This window comes from Canis aureus, chromosome 19 (assembly GCF_053574225.1).
Source record: "Canis aureus isolate CA01 chromosome 19, VMU_Caureus_v.1.0, whole genome shotgun sequence".
Classification (NCBI taxonomy): domain Eukaryota; kingdom Metazoa; phylum Chordata; class Mammalia; order Carnivora; family Canidae; genus Canis; species Canis aureus.
Window position 1 is genome coordinate 43,423,830 of NC_135629.1, and position 20,885 is coordinate 43,444,714.

Below are 20,885 nucleotides of genomic sequence, written 5' to 3' on the forward strand. Positions count from 1 at the left end.
TGAAGGCTATCTGTGGGAAGCGGTTTGAAAGAAACCATGCAATTTCCTTAAAGTCTGTGATTCTGTTTTGGAACTTCTACTTTGGTAGTAGAACATCAGGTGTCCAGGTGTGCTTTAAAGACAGTGGTCCTGGAATGGTAATCATAGGTACAGTAACCTCGCTATGGCACACTCACTCATGCTGCTAGGAGGTGGTTCATCGCTGAGGTGTGTTGCTCTTGCCCCGGAGCACGGAGAAGGAACTTTGGCCAAGAGAGGCTAAGTGACCCTCCCGAGGCAATGTCCTAACCAATGGCAGAGATTTCCAATGCAGACTGCCTGTGTGGGAGAGCTGGCCCTGTCAGAATGCTGTAGGTGACCACCTTTTGGGGGAGACCTCAGAAATTCTCAGCTATCACCTAGTCATGCAGAGGTTCTACAGGAAGAGGCCACAGATGAACAAGGAGGGAAGATGGAAGATGGGATCGGAAGTAGTGAGGGGCCCCGGCACTGCCTGGTGGGTCTGTCACCCCGGGGCCACGGGAGGACATGCGGCAGGGGAGGGCTCAGCCAAGAGGTAGAAGGGCTCCAGAACTCAGCTCCTTTCCTTCTGTAGGCTTCCCAGGCCTGAGCCTGGATGGAAGAGAGGTCCTTGGCCTCTCCTAATCCTAAACGTTCTCCTGTTTCCCTTGGCCACTTGCTTACTGTCTGCCCTTTTATCACAGATGCAGTTTGGAAGAAATGGAACCAAATGCCCAAGCGAGTTTTGCTTGTTCCAGTCTGAAACCAAAAATCTTCTGTTCAATGACAACACTGAGTGTCTGGCCAAACTCCAAGGCAAAAACACATATGAAGAATATTTGGGATCAGCCTATGTCACGGCCGTTGCTAATCTGAGACAGTGTTCAGCCTCCCGTAAGTGCAACAGCCTGGAGGAGCCACCATGAGTGGAGGGTGGCGAGGCTGGAGGGCCAGACAGCATTTTAGGAATGGAGATGGGAATAAAAATGTTAAGGCAGTGTGTATCCCTGCACCTCAGGAAGCAACAGCATCAGTGATGAGGTGTAAAATTTAGAGAAAAATAAGGCAGTGGTGATAGGCTAAATTTTTATAATGCTGAGAGTGCCTGTCATGGTTCTTAGAAACGGATCATTCATTTTGTTCAGTAGAATGAAGTGTGTGTGTATCTGCATGTAGGTATACTTGTGTAGGTATACGTACATATACACACGTATATATATATGTGTGTCTGTGTGTATATATGCACGTATGTGTTCGGAAATGACAAATTCTGGTCTCTAGACTGTTACCGTAAATACCAACCATTGAGAGTACAAATTCCAAGAAAGTATCTTAGCCAGGAAAGTATACTGACAAATAATTTGCTCCTTTAAAAACATTTATAAGATATTGCAGAGCGTTGTAAGGCTCCAGGTGGTTAATCTAAAATTTTAGTGTGTATTGCCTCCCTTGTGCATGGGGGTCACCCAGAGTCCCATTCCTGGCACCTCATCAGACAGCTGGAGGTGTCGGCCTGGTGGTGGTCCAGGGATGGGGTGGCACCAAAAATCTCTGTACTGGTCGTTCTCAGCTAGGTGGAGTGACCCCCCTCCCGTCCCCCACTGTCCCAGGGGACATTCGGCAATGCTTGGAGGTATTTTTGATTCTTATAAGTTGCTGGGGTGGGGTGGGGGTGTGAAAGGGTGAGTGGTGCAGCTGGTGTCTATGGGCAGAAGCCAGAGATGCTGCTAAATAAAGCATGGAAGAGCCCTGCCAACAAAGAATTCCCAGGTCTCAAATGTCAACAGTGTCACTGCTCTTTACCAACCAGCATCTGGGGAATTGTGATGGGGTGGCCCTAGGACTCGGCTTTGAGAAAGAGGCTGTGGGGCTATTCTTGGGAGCAGCCAGCTCAGGACTGCACAGAGTACATGCTGGCTGAAGGCAGGGTCCCTCTGTCCCTGCTCAATCCCTGGCACTTAGCACAGTACCTCACACAAAGCAGGCCCCAGAGTACTAGTGAATGACTGAGTGAACACCATTGCAGACAGATTTGCATAAAGACGAGGGTGATGAATGGCTCACGTCAGAGGACCACTCATGTCTTGTGAACTTGAGTATGACTGTCGATTCAGTTAGAGACAAATGGGATGGATCTTGTGTCACTAAGGCCAGGGCAGGAAGTGGCTCAGGGTGTGGGGGACAGAGCTGGCTGGCCAAGGGTTGGTGGGAGAAGGCAGGGGGAAAGTCTGTGTTTTAGTACCCTCCTTGGTCGACTCGGGTAAAAAAAGAGAAATCTGTTTCTGAATCTCCTGCTTTGGTGTGTCCCACAGCGCTTCTGGAAGCCTGCGCCTTCCTGAGGAGATAAAACACATGAGAAGACTGCCTGGCCTTTTCCCCAGAGGTGCCTCGGCCCCTCCCCCTCACTGCTCCTACAGCCTCCCCCTTGGGGGTACTGGGCCTTCTCCCCTCCTGGCCAATCAACTGCTTTCCCAGCTCCTTGCTGTCATCCTTGCAATAAATAAAATGAGAAAGGCTTTCGATTTTCATTCCTTATAAAGCATCATTCATCTTTTCTAGAATTTTATATAGAAATCATGTGTCTGATCAGATACTGGCACAGCTGGATCTCTCCTTCCACACTTTCCAGGTCGGGCTCCTTTTCTTCCCTTTGGGTTCAGTGCCTGCTTGTCTAGAAGCAAAGACCAGGCCCAGCATCTGGTTACCCCAAGGGCATCTGGATGGCTGTTCACATGGTTGTTGCTGTGTGTGCTGGGGTGGGTGTGTAAGCGTGTGTGCACGTGTACGCGTGTGTGCCTGTGTTTGTATATGTGCTTTGTGTGCATGTGTTTCTAGGGCAGGGAGAGGGATAGGGAGCAGGAATTGAGGCATTGGTGAAAGAAACTGGGTATCACAAAGATTTTTGAGAATTTGGTATCTTAAATAGATTGCATCAGGTACAGTGAATGTACAAATACAGGCATCATAGGGAGAGGTGACAACCTTCTGTCCCTTGGCCTTCTGACTGGCTTTATTGTCCCTCCCCCTCTGGTTAACCTCCACTCACTCATTTACACTCCCCCCCACTTCCCTCAGCCCAGCTCTAGAGAGCAGGGGCCAGGTGGGCTGCCCTCTATTCCTTCAGCAAGCAGTCGGGCCACTCTCCTATTCTCTGTGCACCTCACTGTGATTGGGTTCTAACCTGTTCTCTCTCCTGAGTGGCTCTGGAAAAGGACACCCATGCCCTCCCAAACTGCCAGCTTCTCAGGGTTTCCAGGTCTCTTCCCCTGAGCCCGTAGCCACTCCTGACCCCATGGTCCTCTCACTCCTTCTCGAACCCCGTTCCCTCAGCATTCATACCACTCATCCTCCTCTCTGGCCTGCCTTCCTCTGCCTTGTGGAGGGTCCATGCTTTGTTCTTTCAGTGTGCTCCCTGTGGCTTTCTTCTCCAGGCTTTTGCTTCTGACCTATGAAAGAACCAAATGATGTGGTCTCAGCTACTAATGTGGACCTTCTTCCAGAAAGTGGGGCTCAGGGGTGGCTAGGTACCAGCTCTCTCAGATTGCTAACTTTTCCCTGGGAAGGGGTCATTTTCTGGCTTTCAGTTTTTCCTTTGGCTCATTGGACCCAACAAGTAAACCCATGCCAACCAGAGGAAGACTGTACCTTCAAAGGCTGATGTCAGACAAGGGTGGCAGTGTTGACCACCATCAGTGGGTAGGTAGCTTTGCTGCTGCCTGCACCGGGCTCTGAAAGGACATGAATTAGGGTCCCCTAAGCTTAGGATGAAAACTCACTTTTTTTTTTGCTACTATAATTATGGCCCAGTTATGCCGTGTATCCTCAGTAGCCTGAGAAGGTTATTCAGTGAGCAACATTTGATGCTGTTGCCATATTAGTTATAATAACAGCCCCACAAAGCATGACATTTGAACAGTATGAACTTTCTTGTATAAATAAGATATGAAGGTGAAATTAAAGCCCACCAGTGAAATCCCCTTTCTAGCTGAAATTAAATGAGAAAATCTAACATCACTGCATCCATCAGCTCATGCTAAGTTCTATAGAAATCTTAGCAGCTTACACAACAAGTGCTTATTTTTGTCTCACACCCATGTCTTTGCACCAGTGGCTCTTTTGCTCAGCTCATACCTTTGTTCTGAGATCTGGGCTGAACAAGTGGCTCCACCTGGGGTCTGCTGGCCTGAAGACAGAAAGGAGAATTGGAGATGCCTCACAATAACTTCTAAAGCTTCTGTAGGGGCAATGGCTTTGCCATTCCCATCATTTCATTGCTCAGAGTAAGTTGAGTGGCCACGACATCAACAAGGCAGGCATATGATGTCTTGCAGGGAGAGGCCCAGTGGGAGGAAGCAGTGAATATTTTGGCAATAGGACACTATTTCTCTTCTGGATCTGAGGCATTACCTTCATTATTTCAACCCTAAGCCTATGTCTCTCTTTTCTGAAATTTAGTGTTGTCAACAGAACACACATAAATATCTATACATCAGGCTCATAGTCATGAAAATAGAGAAGGTAAGCAAATCACCACCACCCATGCCATGGTTGTGGGATGAGCACCAACCTGCTCCTCCCAACTGAAGCAACAGTCCTGCTGGGCTGGAAACACCATGGCCCAAAGTAGGTCATTTCCAGTGTTAGAGCAAGAATGAAATAAATGGCTGGAGTCTGAATTTCAGGATGGAAGCAGAGGATATGTTAGGAAATCGTGTCACATGGCCATTGGGGTTGAGAAAGGTGAGCCCTCTACCCTAAGAGTGAGATTTTGAAACCAAATCAATAGAGCTGACCCACTCTTCTGGGTGAATGGGGAACTTAGAGTCAACCACAGGTGAGGAAATGTGGAGAAGGTGAAAGATCTGCTCGGAGAGGATGCATGGGCCCCAGGAACACAGCCAGTCAGGTTCTAAAGAAGAATATAGTCATAGAGACAATTCCTGTCTCTGCTGGCCAGGATCCTTAATCACTGATGCCTGATACGAATGGAGGACTGATCCATCTTGGCCATCACCCACCAGGACAGTGTCTGCATATGGGGAGAGATCACAGCTTCTGGAAATGACAGGTGGTGAAGATCAGTAATGAGGCAGCAGAAGGATATGAGTGACAGGTGGTGAGCAGGTGAGGCCCTGGGAGGCCGTGGGAATGCTGAGTAGGACTCGGAGCCCTCTGCAGAGCAGGAAACTGGTACCACAGCCTGCTATTTGAGTTTTAAAGAACAGCATCACCCCTAGAGAGATAGAGGGTATGGAGAATCTGGGGTAAGGCAGGGACAAGATGGAGGAAAAGAAGAAATAGCACATCTCCTCTGCTTCAGCTTGGCTGGGATGATGGTCAAGGGTTCCAGGCATGAGAAGGAACCAGTTTGTGGATTTTGTCTTAGCTACTAGAGAAATATGCCTCTTTCTGTGTGTCTCATATCTTTGGGGACAAACCAACCCCGAAACTATATCTGTGGTAAACCATCTCAGACCTTTGTACTCATGAATTCTTGCAGAAATGGGAAATGTGTTGCCCAGTCCTGTAACTGCCCGTATGCTTCTTTCTCCTCCCACAGGCAGTGCATTCTGTGTAGCGCAAGCCCTGGGCTGCCACACGACCTTTGGCTCCCACATTCTTTTCACACTGAATGGAGTGAGGGCGCAGTTTGGCGTCCTTGCTTTCACTTCCTCCAAGCCCTAGCTTCTCACAGGCTTCCAGGGAAAGCTCTCGACCTTGCATTCTGCATGGTCTTCACTTGTGTCTGCTTCTCTGCTTCTCCACCCTCTGGCAAGACCTTCCAGTCCTGCACTGACTTGGGGCTGTCCCTGGCTTACTTCCTTGAATTCCCTCTGCCCCTGAGCTTGGTCTCAGAGGGAGACAACCCCCTTTCCTGTTTGTCCTGGTGGCAGAATGATTCCCATGAACGTCTGCCCACACACAGGAAGGGGGACAGTGTGATGGCAGGGAAAGTGCATTAGAACAGTGATAGTAGAGCATTTCATGGTGCCTGAGCAGAGAGCTGTCCATACATGGCCTCTGTACGAAGCCCAGGAAAGGTACCCCTTTCCCACAGTGTGCCCAGCCCCCGCTGGGGAGCTCGGCCCACTCAGCCATGTACATAGGCTGGATTTCAGGCTCAGTATGTCCCTCCTTGATGTGTCATAATCAGGACTCCGCCTGCCCTCCACCTGCATAGACCCCATAGAAAGAGAAGATGGAGCAGGTGCAGGATTCCTGTGGGGGAATCACTCACATCTGAGCTCAGACACCCTCCAGGAAGACCGCTGATAAATCTCATAACATCAATCACTCTCCCGGGGCCAGTGACAGCTTCATCTCTCCCACTCCAGGCTACATCTTTAGGGCTGGTTTGAGTGTCTGCCTTTGGCTTGGGTCATCGTCTCGGGGTCCTGGGATTGAGCCCCATGTCAGATTCTCTGCTCGGCAGGGAGTCTGCTTCTCTCTCTCTCTCTCTTTGCCACCTCCCCTACTTGTGCTCCTCCCTATCCTTCTTATATCTGTCTTTCCGTTTATAAGCACTATGAGAGTAGCAACCCTGGAGACTGTTGTGTATATGTGTGATTGAGAAAATGAGTAAATGTGTTGATGTTTTTGGGATCTAGAGTTTACCATGAAGGAAAGGAGGAGGAAAGAAATACGGAATGGAGGAAGTAAGGTGGAAGCTGTGGGTTGTGGTGGCATGGTATGTGTATCAACTCATAATTTCAGTACAGTTTCTTTTGTGTGATACAGGTCTACTAATGAGAAGAGTGGAAGTCAGGGGGGTAACTTTTGTTTAATTGAGGTTCAAAACTGATATTCCCTATTATTAAAGTGGATTGCAAAAGTTCATCCCATAAAGCTGATCCACAGAGAAATTTTACATGATTTGTCTTTGAAAATGTCTTTTCACACAGGTGCTGCCAAACTCTGATACCAGTCTGCCAGCATATACATAGTGCATATTTATCACTGAGAAGACATTTCTAGAATCCTATTAGATTCTTCACCTGATGTTTACCTTCTAGCATGGCATGCCATTAGATTTCAGACCACCTCCAACTGGAGATAAGATGGAAGCTCTCCAGTTGCACAAATTGATTTAAAAATATGGAAATCTCTTTTGTCCTTGTGTCAAGTTCTGAAAATCACCAAGTTCAGAAAATATGTTTTTGTTTTTTAAGACTTATTTACTTATGAGAGAGAGAGAGAGAGAACACAAGCAGGAGGGGCAGAGGGAGAGGAGAGAGAGAATCCCAAGGAGACTCCATCTCATGCCCCTGATATCATGACCTGAGCCAAAACCAGGTCATGTGCTTAACTGACAATGCCACCCAGGCACCCCAGAAAACATGTTTGATATAAGTTTGTATAAGAGCAGAGATCTCATTTCTGCAACTTAACATTTTTTTAAAAAAATATTTTATTCATTTGAGAGAGCAGAGAGCACAAGTAGGGGGAGTGGCAAAGAAAGAGAGAGAGAGAGAGAGAGAGAGAGAGAGAAGCAGACTCCCTGCTGAGCAGAGAATCTGACATGGGGCTCAATCCCAGGACCCCGAGACGATGACCCAAGCCAAAGGCAGAAACTCAACCAACTGAGCCACCCAGGCACTCCTGCTACTTAACTTAAAAAAAGAAAATCCAGCTGGGGTGCCTTGGCGGTGCAGTAGGTTAAGCATCTGACTCTCTAACTCAGCTCAGGTCTTGATCTTAGGGTTATGAGTTCAGGCCCCACACTAGGCTCTGCGCTGGGCATGGAGCCTACTTAAAAAAAAAAAAAAGTGAAAATATTATCCAGCCGTAGAGTTATTTATCCCAATGTGGAGCCCAAACCCATAGTCCTAAGATCAAAACCTGAGATGAGACCAAGAGTCAGACATTCAACCAACTGAGCCACCCAGAGGCCATGGGAGCAGCACAGTTTTAATGTAGGGTATACATTTTTTTGGACCTTTACTTCTTAATTTTTATTTATTAAAATGTTTTTATCTGCGTATAGTTGACACAAAATGTTACATCAGTTTTAGGTGTAGAACATAGTGATTCAACTTCTCTACACCTTATGCTGTGCCCACAACAAGTGGAGCTACCATCTGTCACCAAACACTATTGCAATATCATCGACTATGTTCCCTATGCTGTGCCTTCTATTCCCCTGACTTATTCATTCCGTAACTAGAAGCCTCTATCTCTCACTTCCCTTCACCCAGTTTACCCATTCCCCTCCCCCTTCCCCTCTGCAGCCATCAGTTTGTTTTCTGAGTTTATAGTTCCGATTCTTATTTTGGTTTGTTTATTCCTTCGCTTGGTTTTAGATTTTACATGTGAGTGAGATCCTATGACATTTGTCTCAGTCTGACTTATTTCACTTAGCAGAACACCCTCTAGGTCCAATCCTACTTTTGACATAGCACATGGGAAGTGTATAAAGAGGCTTGACATTTCTTGTGATCCAAACAAGAGTTGTCAAGTGACTCGACTACACAATATGTTTCATATGTAAGTGCTATTTTGCCCTGTAATGTTAGGTTGAGTTTATTAAGAAACATATGAATTTAATTTTGAAATCTGTTCAGTGTTCTATATAATAGATATTGACAGTCCTTCTTGTTCAGGACAATTTCCATGGAGTCCCTGCCACTGCTACACCATTAAATTGCTGTGTCATAAAGTGAATCAGGTTATTCAACTTTTCTTTTTTTTTAAGATTTTATTGATTTTTTAATGACTTATTAGAGAGAGAGAAAGAAAGAGAGAGAGAAAGGAAGGAAGGGCAAAGGGAGAAGGAGAAGCAGATGCCTCACTGAGCATGGAGCCAGATGTGGGACTTGATCCCAAGACCCCCGAGATCATGATCTGAACCGAAGACAGACGCTCAACCAGCTGAGCCACCCAGGTGCCCCTCAATTTTAATTTCTGAAAGAAATCCATAGAACTAATGATGGTTAAGTCTGTGGCAGCACATAAAACTCATTGTTGACGCTACCAGTTTAATGCACATCGTAAATTCCAAAATTTTCCACGCAGTATCAATAATGAATAACCACTGACTTATCCATTTTCACAAATTTTGTAAATTTTCCCAACTAAGCCTTTTCCTGCTCAACACATATTTTAACCCCCATCAGTTACAACTCATTTTAGCAGATTCCACTTCAGATTATACTGAATTAGTGTTTTTTTTCAATTCCTTTGAAAATATTCTTGCCTGGAGTTATTTTATGCAGACTATTCATGTAGCAAGTAGCCAAGGAGACTTAGCAAATTCCACAGAGCATGTCATTTTTACCTCTTTACCCATAGCTTCCAGCCTGCCAGTTCTTTCAATTACCTGCAAGAAAATGTGCCTGAACAATTACTTCTATATGAATAGGTTGCTTCTAGTTTGGAATGTGGTCTTATTGGTTTTAAGAGTACATATTAATTTTTGTGTTTCCTTGCCCAGTTTTTGGAAGTTTGGTGTGTTAGCTCTGGAGTGAATGGCACTCACGTTTGGGCCCCAGTCCTGCCACTTTCTAGCTGTGTGAGCCTAGACAAATGTCTGAGCCTTAGTATCCCCCTTAGCAGAATGAGACAAATTCCACCCAAACCCACGGTCAAGTATTGAGGCGCAAAGGGGCTCAGGTTTGCAAAGAGCCTCGCACAACACTTGAGACAGACTCAGAGCTTGGAAAATGCTTGTTCACCACCTCGCTTTTCTTCCCATAACCTATTTTTATATACAAAAGTGTGTAAAAAGATTACACAAAACAATGCAATGATACAAAAATCAATATTTATTCTGCCTTTGACAGAAGCTAGTTTACACTTTGGTAGAATGGTCACGTTCTTCCCTTGGTGCAGCTCGTGCAGATTCCTCAGTGGACTGGAGCAGACTGCTGTCATGCACAGAGCAAAGGCGGCGAAGGTGTCTTCTGAACGTGGTGTCGAGGAACACGTGGAGGAGGGGGTTGACGCAGCAGTGGGTGGTCGCGAAAATTCTAAGGATCTGAACGCTTTTGTCCAGGTTGTAGTTGCTCTTACAGTCGTGCAGAGAGAAATATTCCTTGAAAGTGGACAGGAAAAGTGCAATATTGTAGGGTCCCCACATCAGAAGGAAGACAGCCATTATGGCGAAAACCAGCTGGTGAAGGCCATTCCCCCTCTCTCCAGACCTTAGTATTCTTCTCATTCGCGCGTAGCAAAATACAAAAATGCACAGTGGGAAAAGAAATCCCAAAATGTTCATCTTTAAGGTGAGAAAATACTTCCAGAATGTCTCTTCAGCCGGCAGGAAGTGAGGTCTGCTAATGGAACACTTGTATTTCTGGCTTTCCATCTGAGGTTTGTAAAACATGGATTCAGGCAAAATGACCAGAGTGGCTAAGACCCATGCCAGAACACTCGAGATGATGCCCCAGTGCATTGCCCTCGTGGTCGAGGGAAAGTTCACGTTGATAAACACTAGGTACCTTTGCACAGTCAGGAGGATATTGAAGAAAGCCTCACTGTACAGGCCTATGGAGTAAAGTATGACTAGAATTTTACACATGGAGTTGCCGAGAACCTCCCCATGCATCGCAGCATAGGCCCAGAATGGCAGGGCAAGCAAGAAACACAAATTTGAAACTGCCAAGTTTAGGAAATAGATATTTCCCATGTGCTTGAGTCCTTTATGTTTTACCAGGATGAGCACAACCAAGAGACTGCCCAGGAGACCAGCCAGGAACACGGTGGCGTAGAGCTGCGGCAACACCCGGGTTGACAGGATCTTGGTTTCGTACAGGTGGCACAGTTTTATTTCATCGTTATTCAGATCATCCTCTATGAGGACGTCATAGTCATCCTCTGGGGCTGTCACGTAATTATCCATCTTCAGGCTGCCCTGTGGAGAAGCCAAGGATTATTTCCTCTTCATACGGCTGGGTGGTCCTGGAGGGGGAAAAAAAATTGGGTTAGTGTCCATGCAGCCATCCTCTCCCTTTACTGGTACTTCATTTTACCCAGAATAGGTCTACATCTTGGAAGATTGAAAGTAAACATTTCTCTGAGGCATCTGCACCTGCTGAGAGCGGCTACTATAATTGACCTGTTTGTTATGCCCTCACGTCATACTTGAGCAGTGTGCTAACACCACAGGGCAGATAAAAAAAAAAAAAAAAAGTAAGCATTCTACTTCTTTACAGAACTTTAGTTCTCCTGGTGGAAACAAGCCGTGACTATCCGAACATAATATTTAAGGAAACACACCATCGAAGAGAGCCAAGTACTGTGTCATGAAATCAGTATCGGTCCTAATTTCTGCATTTGAAAAGTCTGCTCACCCTGAGAAATAGCTTCCTGTGACAGGCTGGCTGTGTTCTTCTCTCGAAGGACAGAAACAAAGATTTGCAAAAGTGAAACCATCCCGAGCATCAACATGGACTCCACTGGTTAAATACACAGATGACTTACCACTTGACAGAGTTCCAGGGGGACAGGGCACTGCCTCCTGAGCCACCATCCAAGCAGCTGTGGGAATAGTCTGGGGCTGCTGAGAGACCGCCTTTCTTCTGAGAAGCCGATCTTGACCTTTAGGGGCAAGAGAAGCCACTGTTTCTCTCGTGGGACCTTTATACCACAAGTCACTGGTCTCAGTGTCGTCAAGGAATAACCCAAAGAAAGCAACTTGAAAGCTCCTCTGGACCCCTACAGTGTTTCTCAAGTGATTGAGGAAAGCAGGAAGTCCCTTGCTCCCCCTGGTTTCCCCAGGACCCGGCCTTTGATCGTCCCCCTCCCTCTACCCTCAGCCCTGGCCTGGTGACAGGCGTCTTCCTGGCTGCTCCAGATAAGGGAACTGAGTTGCTACTGCTCTCCAGTGATATGAGTTAGGATGACAGCAGGGCATGTCTGAGTAGGTGGCAGCCAGCAGCCGAGGAGGAAGCATCCTGTGCGGTAGCCCTGTGTCCAGACCCCAGAGCCGGGAGCTCCCTACAGTGGCTCCTCCCTCCCTACATCCAGTAGGGCATCTAGAAAGCTCAGGGAGAACCACAGTGAGTGGCATGAGCTCCTCTTCTCCCCATCACTGTTAAGGGACACTGTGCTGTGGCTGGGGGGAGGGGTGTGGGTGGGTTTCCCAAGAGAGGATCTGGGGACCAAGGAAGCCACAGAGTGGTGTCACTTGGGGAAGGGGCTGGAGCAGAGATGCTCAGTACCAGTGAGGAGCAGGGGGGCGGTGGCTGCATGGGATTTGGAGAAAACAGTGAGGAAAGCCAGGAGTTAGGCAAGCTGTGAGGCACTGACCCTGCTCTGAGAAGATTCCAGGAAATTCCATGGGGTTGGTGGGGGGCATCAAGTCTGGGTGACAGAGCCTGTGGGGGAACCCGCCAGCCCATGACTCTGTTAGGAGAGGGAGCACGAGAGAAAGGAAGTGGAGAAATCCAGATTTCAGGGTTCCAGGAGAGGATGCAGTGGGTGGTGGTGAGGGGGAGGCTGGGGTGGGGGGCAGCTTGGAAGAAGGATAAATGAAGAAGAGGAACACAAAACGGCTGGAAAGTCCATGTGAACTTCTCCCGATGCACTCCCTGGCCCTGTGACTGACCTCATTTGGGGTACCCCCTACACAGCGGTTTCGCACTCATTTAGTTGGTTAAAGGACATCCTGTTAATGAATTCCGGAGATGTGTCTGAGGTAGCCTTCAACTCAGAGTGTGGACCTGTGAAGATGAAAATAGAAACAAACTATTAAAAGAAAGGCAAGACAAACATAAAACGGCCCAGATGAATATGCGGTTGAGCATTAAATTTAACTCAAAGATGAGTTCCTCCTCTGTACCCGTCGAGGGCTTGGCATTGGTGGGAACCTGGGCTCTGCACACTTCCCAGCAAGGACTACCCCCACCCCCCACCCGCATTCCCGCCGCCACCCCCACCCCCTGCACCAACTTCTGTGAGTGAGTGGGGGTCACTGCCACTGATGGCAGCACAGTCCTGGGACCAGGCCGTGGACCGCCCTCTTGGGGCTCTACCTCCAGCTGGGCTATTTGGAGCCACACCAGCACCCTCCCCACCTCCCCTGTCCCTCCCCAGGACCTTGAGTGAGTAAGCCATCAAGGCTCCATAATGCTCATGTCTTATTGTCAGCTGCTCACTGGTCTGTGCCGGGCAAGGAGGGGGAGTCAACTCAACTCAGAAACATGAAAAACCTCATGGATATACGCCCACACACTACATGGTTAAATAGAGCAAAACACCAGTAAGCAGGACGTCAAGGATGTCACAGAATTATGTGAAATTTGAAGTTCCCCAGGAAAAACACTGGAAGTTTGGGACCACCCTAACTTCCTGATATTAGCAGTCTTCACTTTCAGTATTATTTTATTTTGGCTGGATTCCCAACATTCTGCTTATCCAGCCTCAGGCCATGGGGTTCTTCTCCCCCCTCCTTTTTAATTGAGATATAATTAACATACACCATTGTGTAAGTTTGAGGTGTACAGGGTATTGATTTGATATGTTTATATTGCAAAATGATCGCCATCCCCAGGTTGGCTCACACCTCTGTCCCACCATGTAACTATTGTTTCTTCTAGTAGTGGGAACAATTAAGACCTAATCCTGCCAGCAAGTTTGATGTTTATAATCCAGTTTTGTTGCCAATAATCACTATATTATGTATTAGTTCTCCAAGGCCATGGGATTCTAGAAACTTCTAAAACAATAGGAAGGAATGGTTTGGAGGTCTGAAGTGGAGGCAAGAGGAAAGTTTGATTATTATTCTATGATCTGGAGCCATTATAGCATCTTCACTGTTTGTGAAACCTTACTGTCTTCTGTGGCTTCAGCATGTGGCTCACAATCTTCCCTTTGAGGGTCTGAGTTCTTCTTCTTTTTTTTAAGATTTTATTTTTTTTTATTCATGAGAGACACAGAGAGAGAGAGAGAGGCAGAAAGAGACACAAGCAGAAGCAGGCTCCATGCAGGGAGCCCGATGTGGGACTCTATCCTGGGTCTCCAGGATCAGGCCCTGGGCTGAAGGCGGCGCTAAGCCGCTGAGCCACCCGGGACTGCCCTGAGTTCGTCTTTATCACTATAACTCAACCCCAGTTTCCATCCAAGAAACTAAGAAGCTTTAAGTCTCATTCTCCTATACATACATGTTACTCATTTATTCAATTCATCTATTCATCTGTATTTCCAGAGCGCCTAGCTTGTGTCCAGCACCGTTCTGGGTGAACAACGTGGGCAAACATCCTGAACTCCACGGAGCTTACTTTCTATAGACAAAACCAGAATAAGCACGTAAGTTGTAGAGTAGTAGGAGAGATGTTCTATGGAGAAAAGCAAAGTGGAAGGAGGGTAAGAAGGGCCAGGATGGCTCAGGGTTTCACACTTTATGTATGAGAGTCAGAGAAAGCTTGGTGACAGGAGTGTGCAGAGATAGCACATGATTAGGTCTGATAATTAATGCTCATGATCTCATTTTGTTGTTGTTGTGGCTTTTTAAAAGATTTTATTTATTTATTCATGAGAGACACACAGAGAGAGTCAGAGACACAAGCAGAAGGAGAAGCAGGCTCCTTGCGGGGAGCCCAACGCGAGACTCGATTCCAGGACCTTGAGATTATGACCTGAGCTGAAGGCAGATGCTCAACCACTGAGTCACCCAGGGGCTCCTTTGTTGTTGTTACTAAGTTTTTATACCAGGGAGGCTGGAAAGCACACAATCCAGTAGGCTGTAGTCACACTGTCTCTAACAAGGTTTGAATCTCAGCCTTCGGAGGGAAGGCACCTTCCAAGTGCGTTGCTTCTGGATGCTCTGCTTTAGCCTAGAGACTGCTCCCTACCTGTCCTGGTCTTGTGTCCAACTGCCTTGGGTAGTCAGTCCCCTGTTACTAATTAGTAATTCTTCATAGTAAATGTTCTTTGTTCAGATTACTGGTGTGTCTCTTTACTGGATGCCAATTGATGGATATACAACATTGAATTTAGTTCATTGAAGGGTTGCGAGCATTCCCAGATGATGAATTGCTAGCGTGGTGAATTTCTCAGGGATCTATTCTTTTTTTTTTTTTTAAAGAATTTTATTTATTTATTCATGAGAGACAGAGAGAGAGAGAGAGAGAGAGAGAGGGAGGGAGGTAGAGACACAGGCAGAGGGAGAAGCAGGCTCCAAGCAGGGAGCTCGATGTGGGACTCGATCCCAGGACCCTGGGATCACGCCCTGGGCTGAAGGCAGCGCTAAACCGCTGAGCCACCCGGGCTGCCCTTCTTTTCTATTTTTTTTTTAAGAATTTTATTTATTTATTCGAGAGAGAGAGAGAGAAAGGAATTTCTCAAGGAGCTAACTTGATACAGAGAAATGGGGATTCAAAATTTTAGAATGACGATCATTTAACCTATCCCTTAAAATGGCTTCTTCAAGTTTCAGGGCTCTCAGATTATCTATCAATCAATCTAATTTTTATTTGAAAATATTTCATTACAGAAAAATTGGAAAGTATAGAAAAAATAATCGGTAATAGTGATAGTCACAAATAACAGCTATTCGTATTTTTAAATAGCACTGCTTCTTAATGGAAAATGTGCAAAAATTACTTTTAGATGACTACTTTCTGCCAGATTAGTTGTTTGGCATTGAGTAGTAGGTTAAAAGGGAAAATACCCACGTGTCCTAATTTTCAGGGTTCTGAGGGTGTCTATCCCGCCCCCACATTTTCTCCTGCTGACTGCCTAATGACTAACACCTCCCCTCAGTGCTTGGTCCTCCCTGTAGGTGGCCAACCTGGGAGGGCAGCAAGAGGGGGACAGATCCTTTCAAAATGTGATTGTATTGATAATCAACCCCCAAACACAGATTTTCTATGCATTTACTGAAAGAAAAATGGTTAAATATATCTTAAAAAGCCTCTCGTGATGCATGCTGTTTATTCCGCAGTGTGCTAAAAAAAAGTTTAAAAGAGAAAAAATTCAGTTTGGTGGGGGAGACTTTGCCTAAATAAGTCTGCAAAAGAGTGAAACTAAAAAATTTAAGCAAGTTTCTTTACTACAGGACTTCTTAGAACTTTTACTACGCTAATAAGCATTGTGATCCTCCATGAGGAAGAGAGGGTCTGCAGTGTTTCCAAAAGTTGTTTGATCACAGAACCCCCCCTTTTAATTCTGAAACAGATATTTATGGGTCCAGAGCTCTGCAGAACATAATTTGAGAAATGTTGCCTTTGACATACATGTATTACTGTGTCATTGGGGTGGCCACGGACTAAGGCCTCCGTATCTCTGAAGGGAGCATAGTGGCCGAGGGTCCCAGCTGCCGCCCCCCAAAACACATCATGGCATTGGTGCCAAGGCCATGCCTACCGGGGGCTGCTCCAGCCAGTGACCCACTTGGGGACACCAGGACAGGCCCAATCCCGGGAGGTAGGCTCCTCCGATGGTGACTTTAGCTGATGCTTTCCTCTAGCCTTGCTCCCTCCTTCTCTCCTTCACTTGGGGTCAATTCGGCTTTGTCATCTGGTGGCTTTCCTAGCTCCTCCCGGTTCTCTTGCAACCTTGCAGAGACATCTCCTCTGACACACTTCTACGCCACATCCCATCTTGAAGGAGCTGGACCAACACAGCTCCTCGGTTAGGAGGCATCCATCTCTAGAGTCATGAGACCTTCACTTACTGGGGAATGATATATTTTGCAGCACCTCATCCCTCTCTGACTGTCTTGCCCACCACTACCTGTGGCCTGAGGGGGTGGAACTTTCTGGAACACTGGTGACCAGGTACTGCCATCATGCCCCTATCCCGCTCAACTCCTCAGGTCGTGTACCTTCTCTTGGTTCTCATGGCCATCCTCTTTTGTGTTCCTTCTGCCCTCGGCTCACTTCTTAATGTTCACTTTCTCCCCTCCGCTCTTCCTCTGTGCCCTCTGGAATCTGAACTCCAGAACGGACACTCCTCCTGACATCCTTTACGCATCCCAGAACCTTCCCAACATCTCTTGTCCCTCGAGGATACTCCTTCCCTCTCACACCTACCTCAGACTTGGGGGTCAGGAGATAACGTCCCTGGCCCCAGTACCACTTGGTGACCATTGTTCCCAGGTGTGCAGGAGGCCCCTTCAGTCCCCAGCCACCTGACTGTATCACTTTCTGCTCCACCGCATTGCTGCCACCACTAGCCAGATTGCTTCCTTCTTTTATTTTAGCCTTTGAACCATGGACAACAGGCTTCTGTTCACCCGGGTCTCCTCCACGCCCCTGGGGACTTAGCTGTCCGAGTTGACCCCCATCCAGCGCCCTGGTCATAATTTTCATTAACTCATTAATTCAACTCCACTCTGGTGTGTTAACACTGATCCACCACTAAACCCTTACAATGAAATTCCTCACTTTCCCGGTGAGAGCTTCCACACCCTTGACTCCTGTCCCTCCTATCCCTTCCCGCCATTGCTTGTTCTCCTTCCTCAAGTCCTCCGGCTTTGCCTGTGAGCACCTCCAGTGGTCACGTAGCTCCCATCTAGCTGATACCCAAGTCTATCACTAAGCCTCCCCACCCCCCTGGTCAATACCCTACCCTCCCTTGAAGCCCCAGCCTCAGATCAGTCCGCTAATCTGCTTCTTCCTTCTGATTTTTCTCTGAGTATGCGTTTCTGAGGATAGCTGGTTAAAACCACTTGGCCACACAAAAAAACAAAAAACAAAACAAAAACAAAAACAAAAACCCCTCCACTTGGCCACAAAGAGAAGACCCATCACCGATTTGTGGTCTCCAGTCTCATCTAGCTTCCAGGGATTTTTCTAGTTTTCCCAGTCACTCTTCTGCGTGTACAAATGGTCACCTTCTCCTGTTTCCCATCAGCTGTTTCAAGCACCCTAAAACTCTTTCAGTGCCTTCAACCTTCCACTGCTGCCACCAGCACTTGGGCTCAGGAGCTCGTCTCCTGCTTTTCTCAGGACTCTCTGCACTCCCTGCCTCCTGCTCTTCAAATGTCATCCTGGCATCTCCATTCCTTCCTCTTCCATGGACAGAGCTGCTCCTCTGAAAGCAAAGGCTAATTTCTCCTCCTGCCGTCTGGATCGCATTCTCTCTGCTAGCAACTGTTTCCAAGCATCAGCTCCAATCAGCTCCAACCTGGCCCACATTCTTCACAATATTGGAACGCTCGGGTATCTCCCTCAAATAAAGACCATAAGTCCATCCTTAGGCTCACATGTGGCTCTAACTACATACTCTCCCTCTTCTCGGGCAGCCTTCGTTGATTGTCCAAACCCATGTTTCCGACTTTGTCATTTTTCATTCCTTACTCAGTCCCTGCCAGCCTAGCATCTGTCCCCACTGTGCCACTGAGATTGGCCTCCCCAGGGTCACCATCACCTTTCTGTGATGAAATGTCACCTGTCGCCCTGTGAAGTGGGGGCAGCTGATGCATCACATGCCCGTGAGCAGGATGTGACCAAGACACCCCTATTCATGATAAGGTCAACAACACATCAACACCACTACCTCTGGGGCTTTCCAAGCTGAAGCCATGCTTTATGCTTTTGAAACCCTTATGAAATCTAAAAAAACATTAATATGGACTTTCCAGTAAAGATGATGGAACCAGGCAGGGTCAACGGCCTCTCCCTCCTCCTGTACCTTATAAGGTAGCTGCAACAAAAATTCGAAAAATTTGCCAGTAGCAACTGACCACGGCATAGGGTATAGTCTTGTTCTCAAACCTTGAAAGTTGGTGCATTACAGCCATGTCTAAACTTAATCCTGCTACAGACACAGGAGTGAAGAAAGAGCGAAAATCAGTAAATCCTGAGAATTATCCTAATACTCTCCAGTTAGGAGACAAGTGGGTAGAAAGTGAGTATGTACCCCTAGGAAAAGAAAGGAGAAACACCTACTGAGTAAAAGCCCTCCTCTTCCAGAAGGTTTTCTTGGACTTCTCATATTCTAAGACAATGTATTGAGCCAGGGCAATAGGACTGACTCTACAAAAGTCAAATACACCCTGGCACACATTGAATAACTTCTGATAGTAATATTCTGGGTTTTTAAATTCTTTATCTTATTTTATTTTTGTAGGATTTTGATTCCTTGTAAAAATACCTTAAAAATTATTTATATATTCATGAGACACACACACACACACACACACAGAGGCAGAGACATAGGCAGAGGGAGAAGCAGGCTCCCTGTAGGGAGCCCAATGTGGGACTCAATCCTAGGATCCTGGGAACACGACCTGAGCCTAAGGCAGATGCTCAACCACTGAGCCACCGAGGCATCCCAAAGTACCTTTTTCTTTCTTTTTTTTAAAGATTTAATTTATTTATTAGAGAGAGAGAGAGAGCAGGAGAAAGGCAGGGGGCAGAGGGAGAAGGAGATGGAGAAGCAGACTCCCCACTGAGCAGGAAGCCCGATCCCAGGACTCTGGGGGTCATGACCTGAGCTGAAGGCAGACACTCAACCGACTGAGCCATCCTGGTGCCCTGATTCCTTATAAAAATACTTTTAAACCAACTAATGATTTAACCAAATCTTTCAGGGTTCTGGTCCTATGGTTTGTGGGGCCTGCCCAATGTCACTTTTGGTGACATGTTTCTTCTTGCATTTTGTAGCATCCATGTGAATTCATATTTTATGGGAATCACTGGTCCTACCCCTCTTTGTGGTCAGCAGTGGGAGCACTCCCTTCCGGAAGAGTTTTGCATTTATTTCTGCCAGGAGCACAAGGGGCATCCGTGGTTGGAGTGGAATTTTAGTTTCGGGGTCTTCCATTTTGAGGGTATGAGGAGATTGAGCTTCCTATTTGCATGAGGCACAGGTTTTGGAGTCTCAGAGACTTTCCTCCTACTACTCGGAGTTGAAGCAAAACCAGATGAGCTTCCTTCTTAATCTGGGTGTTAATTCTTTCAGTTCACCTTCCCTGGGGGCTAGCTTTCAGGGCGGGGCGGACCCTCTCAGCACCGGCTCCCCATCACACCTGGCCTGAGCCCTCCCTCACTGGCTGCTCTGGGTCAGAGTCATGCTCAAAGGCTTTTTTGTTTGTTTACAATCAGAGAGTGGTCAAAATAATAAATACTCATTGAGCGAATATTCATCTCAAAATGTTCTTCATTTCATAGGCACGTAGTGTCTGCGGCCTGGTAAATCCCCCGTGTGCCCTTCTGTATCTGCTCCGTATCCCCTTCCAGCCTGCCACGTGTCCCAGGGCGCTCATCTTGTTAGCAGCAGACGCCTCGGCCCTCAGAATCTCAGTTGGGTTTGGTCAATGGGAGCTTTGCATGGGAGGTTAGAGACTGAGGTCAAGGAGTTTAGCTCCCCCGGCTCCTTCTTCCTGGAGCTGGTGCGTCCCTTGGTCCCTTGACCTTGAACAAGGCAGCCTGTCCCCTCCTCTGCCCTTGATCCTAGCGGTGGGAATGGCGCCCTGTTCTCTCCTGGACCAGACTCTGTGAGATGCATGGGGGTTTCCCTACACCCTGTCTAAATCTTGGGGTAATCCTCTTGCTGATCTTCTTTAGCTGCCATACTGGAGGGTGCCATCTGTCTTCTGCCAAAGAGTCTACAGGACCCATCCAGGAACTTTGCCAGGCCTTAGAAGAAAATGGTGAGCAAATAGACCCATCCTCTGCCCTCATGGCATTGATGTGTTAAAGGGACCTCGACAGGTACCTAACCGGTTATAATCCAGGGAGTCTGGTGCTGCGCTGGGGAGGAAGTGCCCAGAAGCTAGGGGAGCCATGGACAGGGGCACCTGGCACCGTCCAGAGGGTCGAGGGAAGGTATCCCAGGAGAGAGGCCATCCAAGCAGCCTGAGTGGCTTGGCCAGGTGAGGGGAGCAGAGCCTCTTCTCTTCTCCCTTCTCCTAACGTCTTCTCTAGAAGTCTAGGTCCTTAGGGGCCATGCATTTGTATCTCAGAGATGAGGTGATGGAAAGGAAATAACTGAAGGGGGGG

The 20,885-nt window shown here is 47.2% G+C and overlaps 2 protein-coding genes across 5 annotated transcripts in view; one reads left to right on the top strand and one right to left on the bottom strand.

Moving 5' to 3' along the window:
- The window catches only part of LTF (lactotransferrin), a 31,132-nt gene extending 28,604 nt beyond the window's left edge, over positions 1-2,528 (top strand). Inside the window, exons 16-17 of the mRNA XM_077859161.1 lie at positions 705-894; positions 2,313-2,528. Of these exons, the coding sequence (XP_077715287.1) occupies positions 705-894; positions 2,313-2,347 (225 nt within the window). The 3' untranslated portion in view covers positions 2,348-2,528. The remainder of the gene's footprint in view (positions 1-704; positions 895-2,312) is intronic.
- Positions 2,529-9,741: 7,213 nt separating this feature from the next.
- CCRL2 (C-C motif chemokine receptor like 2) lies at positions 9,742-13,169 on the bottom strand. Of its 4 annotated transcripts, XM_077857458.1 has the most exons (4): positions 13,036-13,169; positions 12,545-12,659; positions 11,419-11,535; positions 9,742-10,896 (listed from the first exon to the last, which is right to left on the bottom strand). In XM_077857458.1, the coding sequence occupies exon 4, from the start codon at positions 10,835-10,837 to the stop codon at positions 9,788-9,790; it is 1,050 nt and encodes a 349-aa protein (XP_077713584.1). In that variant the 5' UTR covers positions 10,838-10,896; positions 11,419-11,535; positions 12,545-12,659; positions 13,036-13,169; the 3' UTR covers positions 9,742-9,787. The 4 variants fall into 4 exon arrangements, with proteins under 4 accessions (XP_077713584.1, XP_077713583.1, XP_077713585.1 ...); XM_077857457.1 differs by lacking the exons at positions 12,545-12,659; positions 13,036-13,169 and having other exon boundaries at positions 11,419-11,820; XM_077857459.1 differs by lacking the exons at positions 11,419-11,535; positions 12,545-12,659; positions 13,036-13,169 and adding an exon at positions 11,289-11,381.
- Positions 13,170-20,885: the final 7,716 nt, after the last annotated feature.

Bases quoted from the DNA above. Each gene is read 5' to 3' on its own strand.
- CCRL2 (XM_077857458.1), bottom strand. From the start codon at position 10,837: ATGGATAATTACGTGACAGCCCCAGAGGATGACTATGACGTCCTCATA.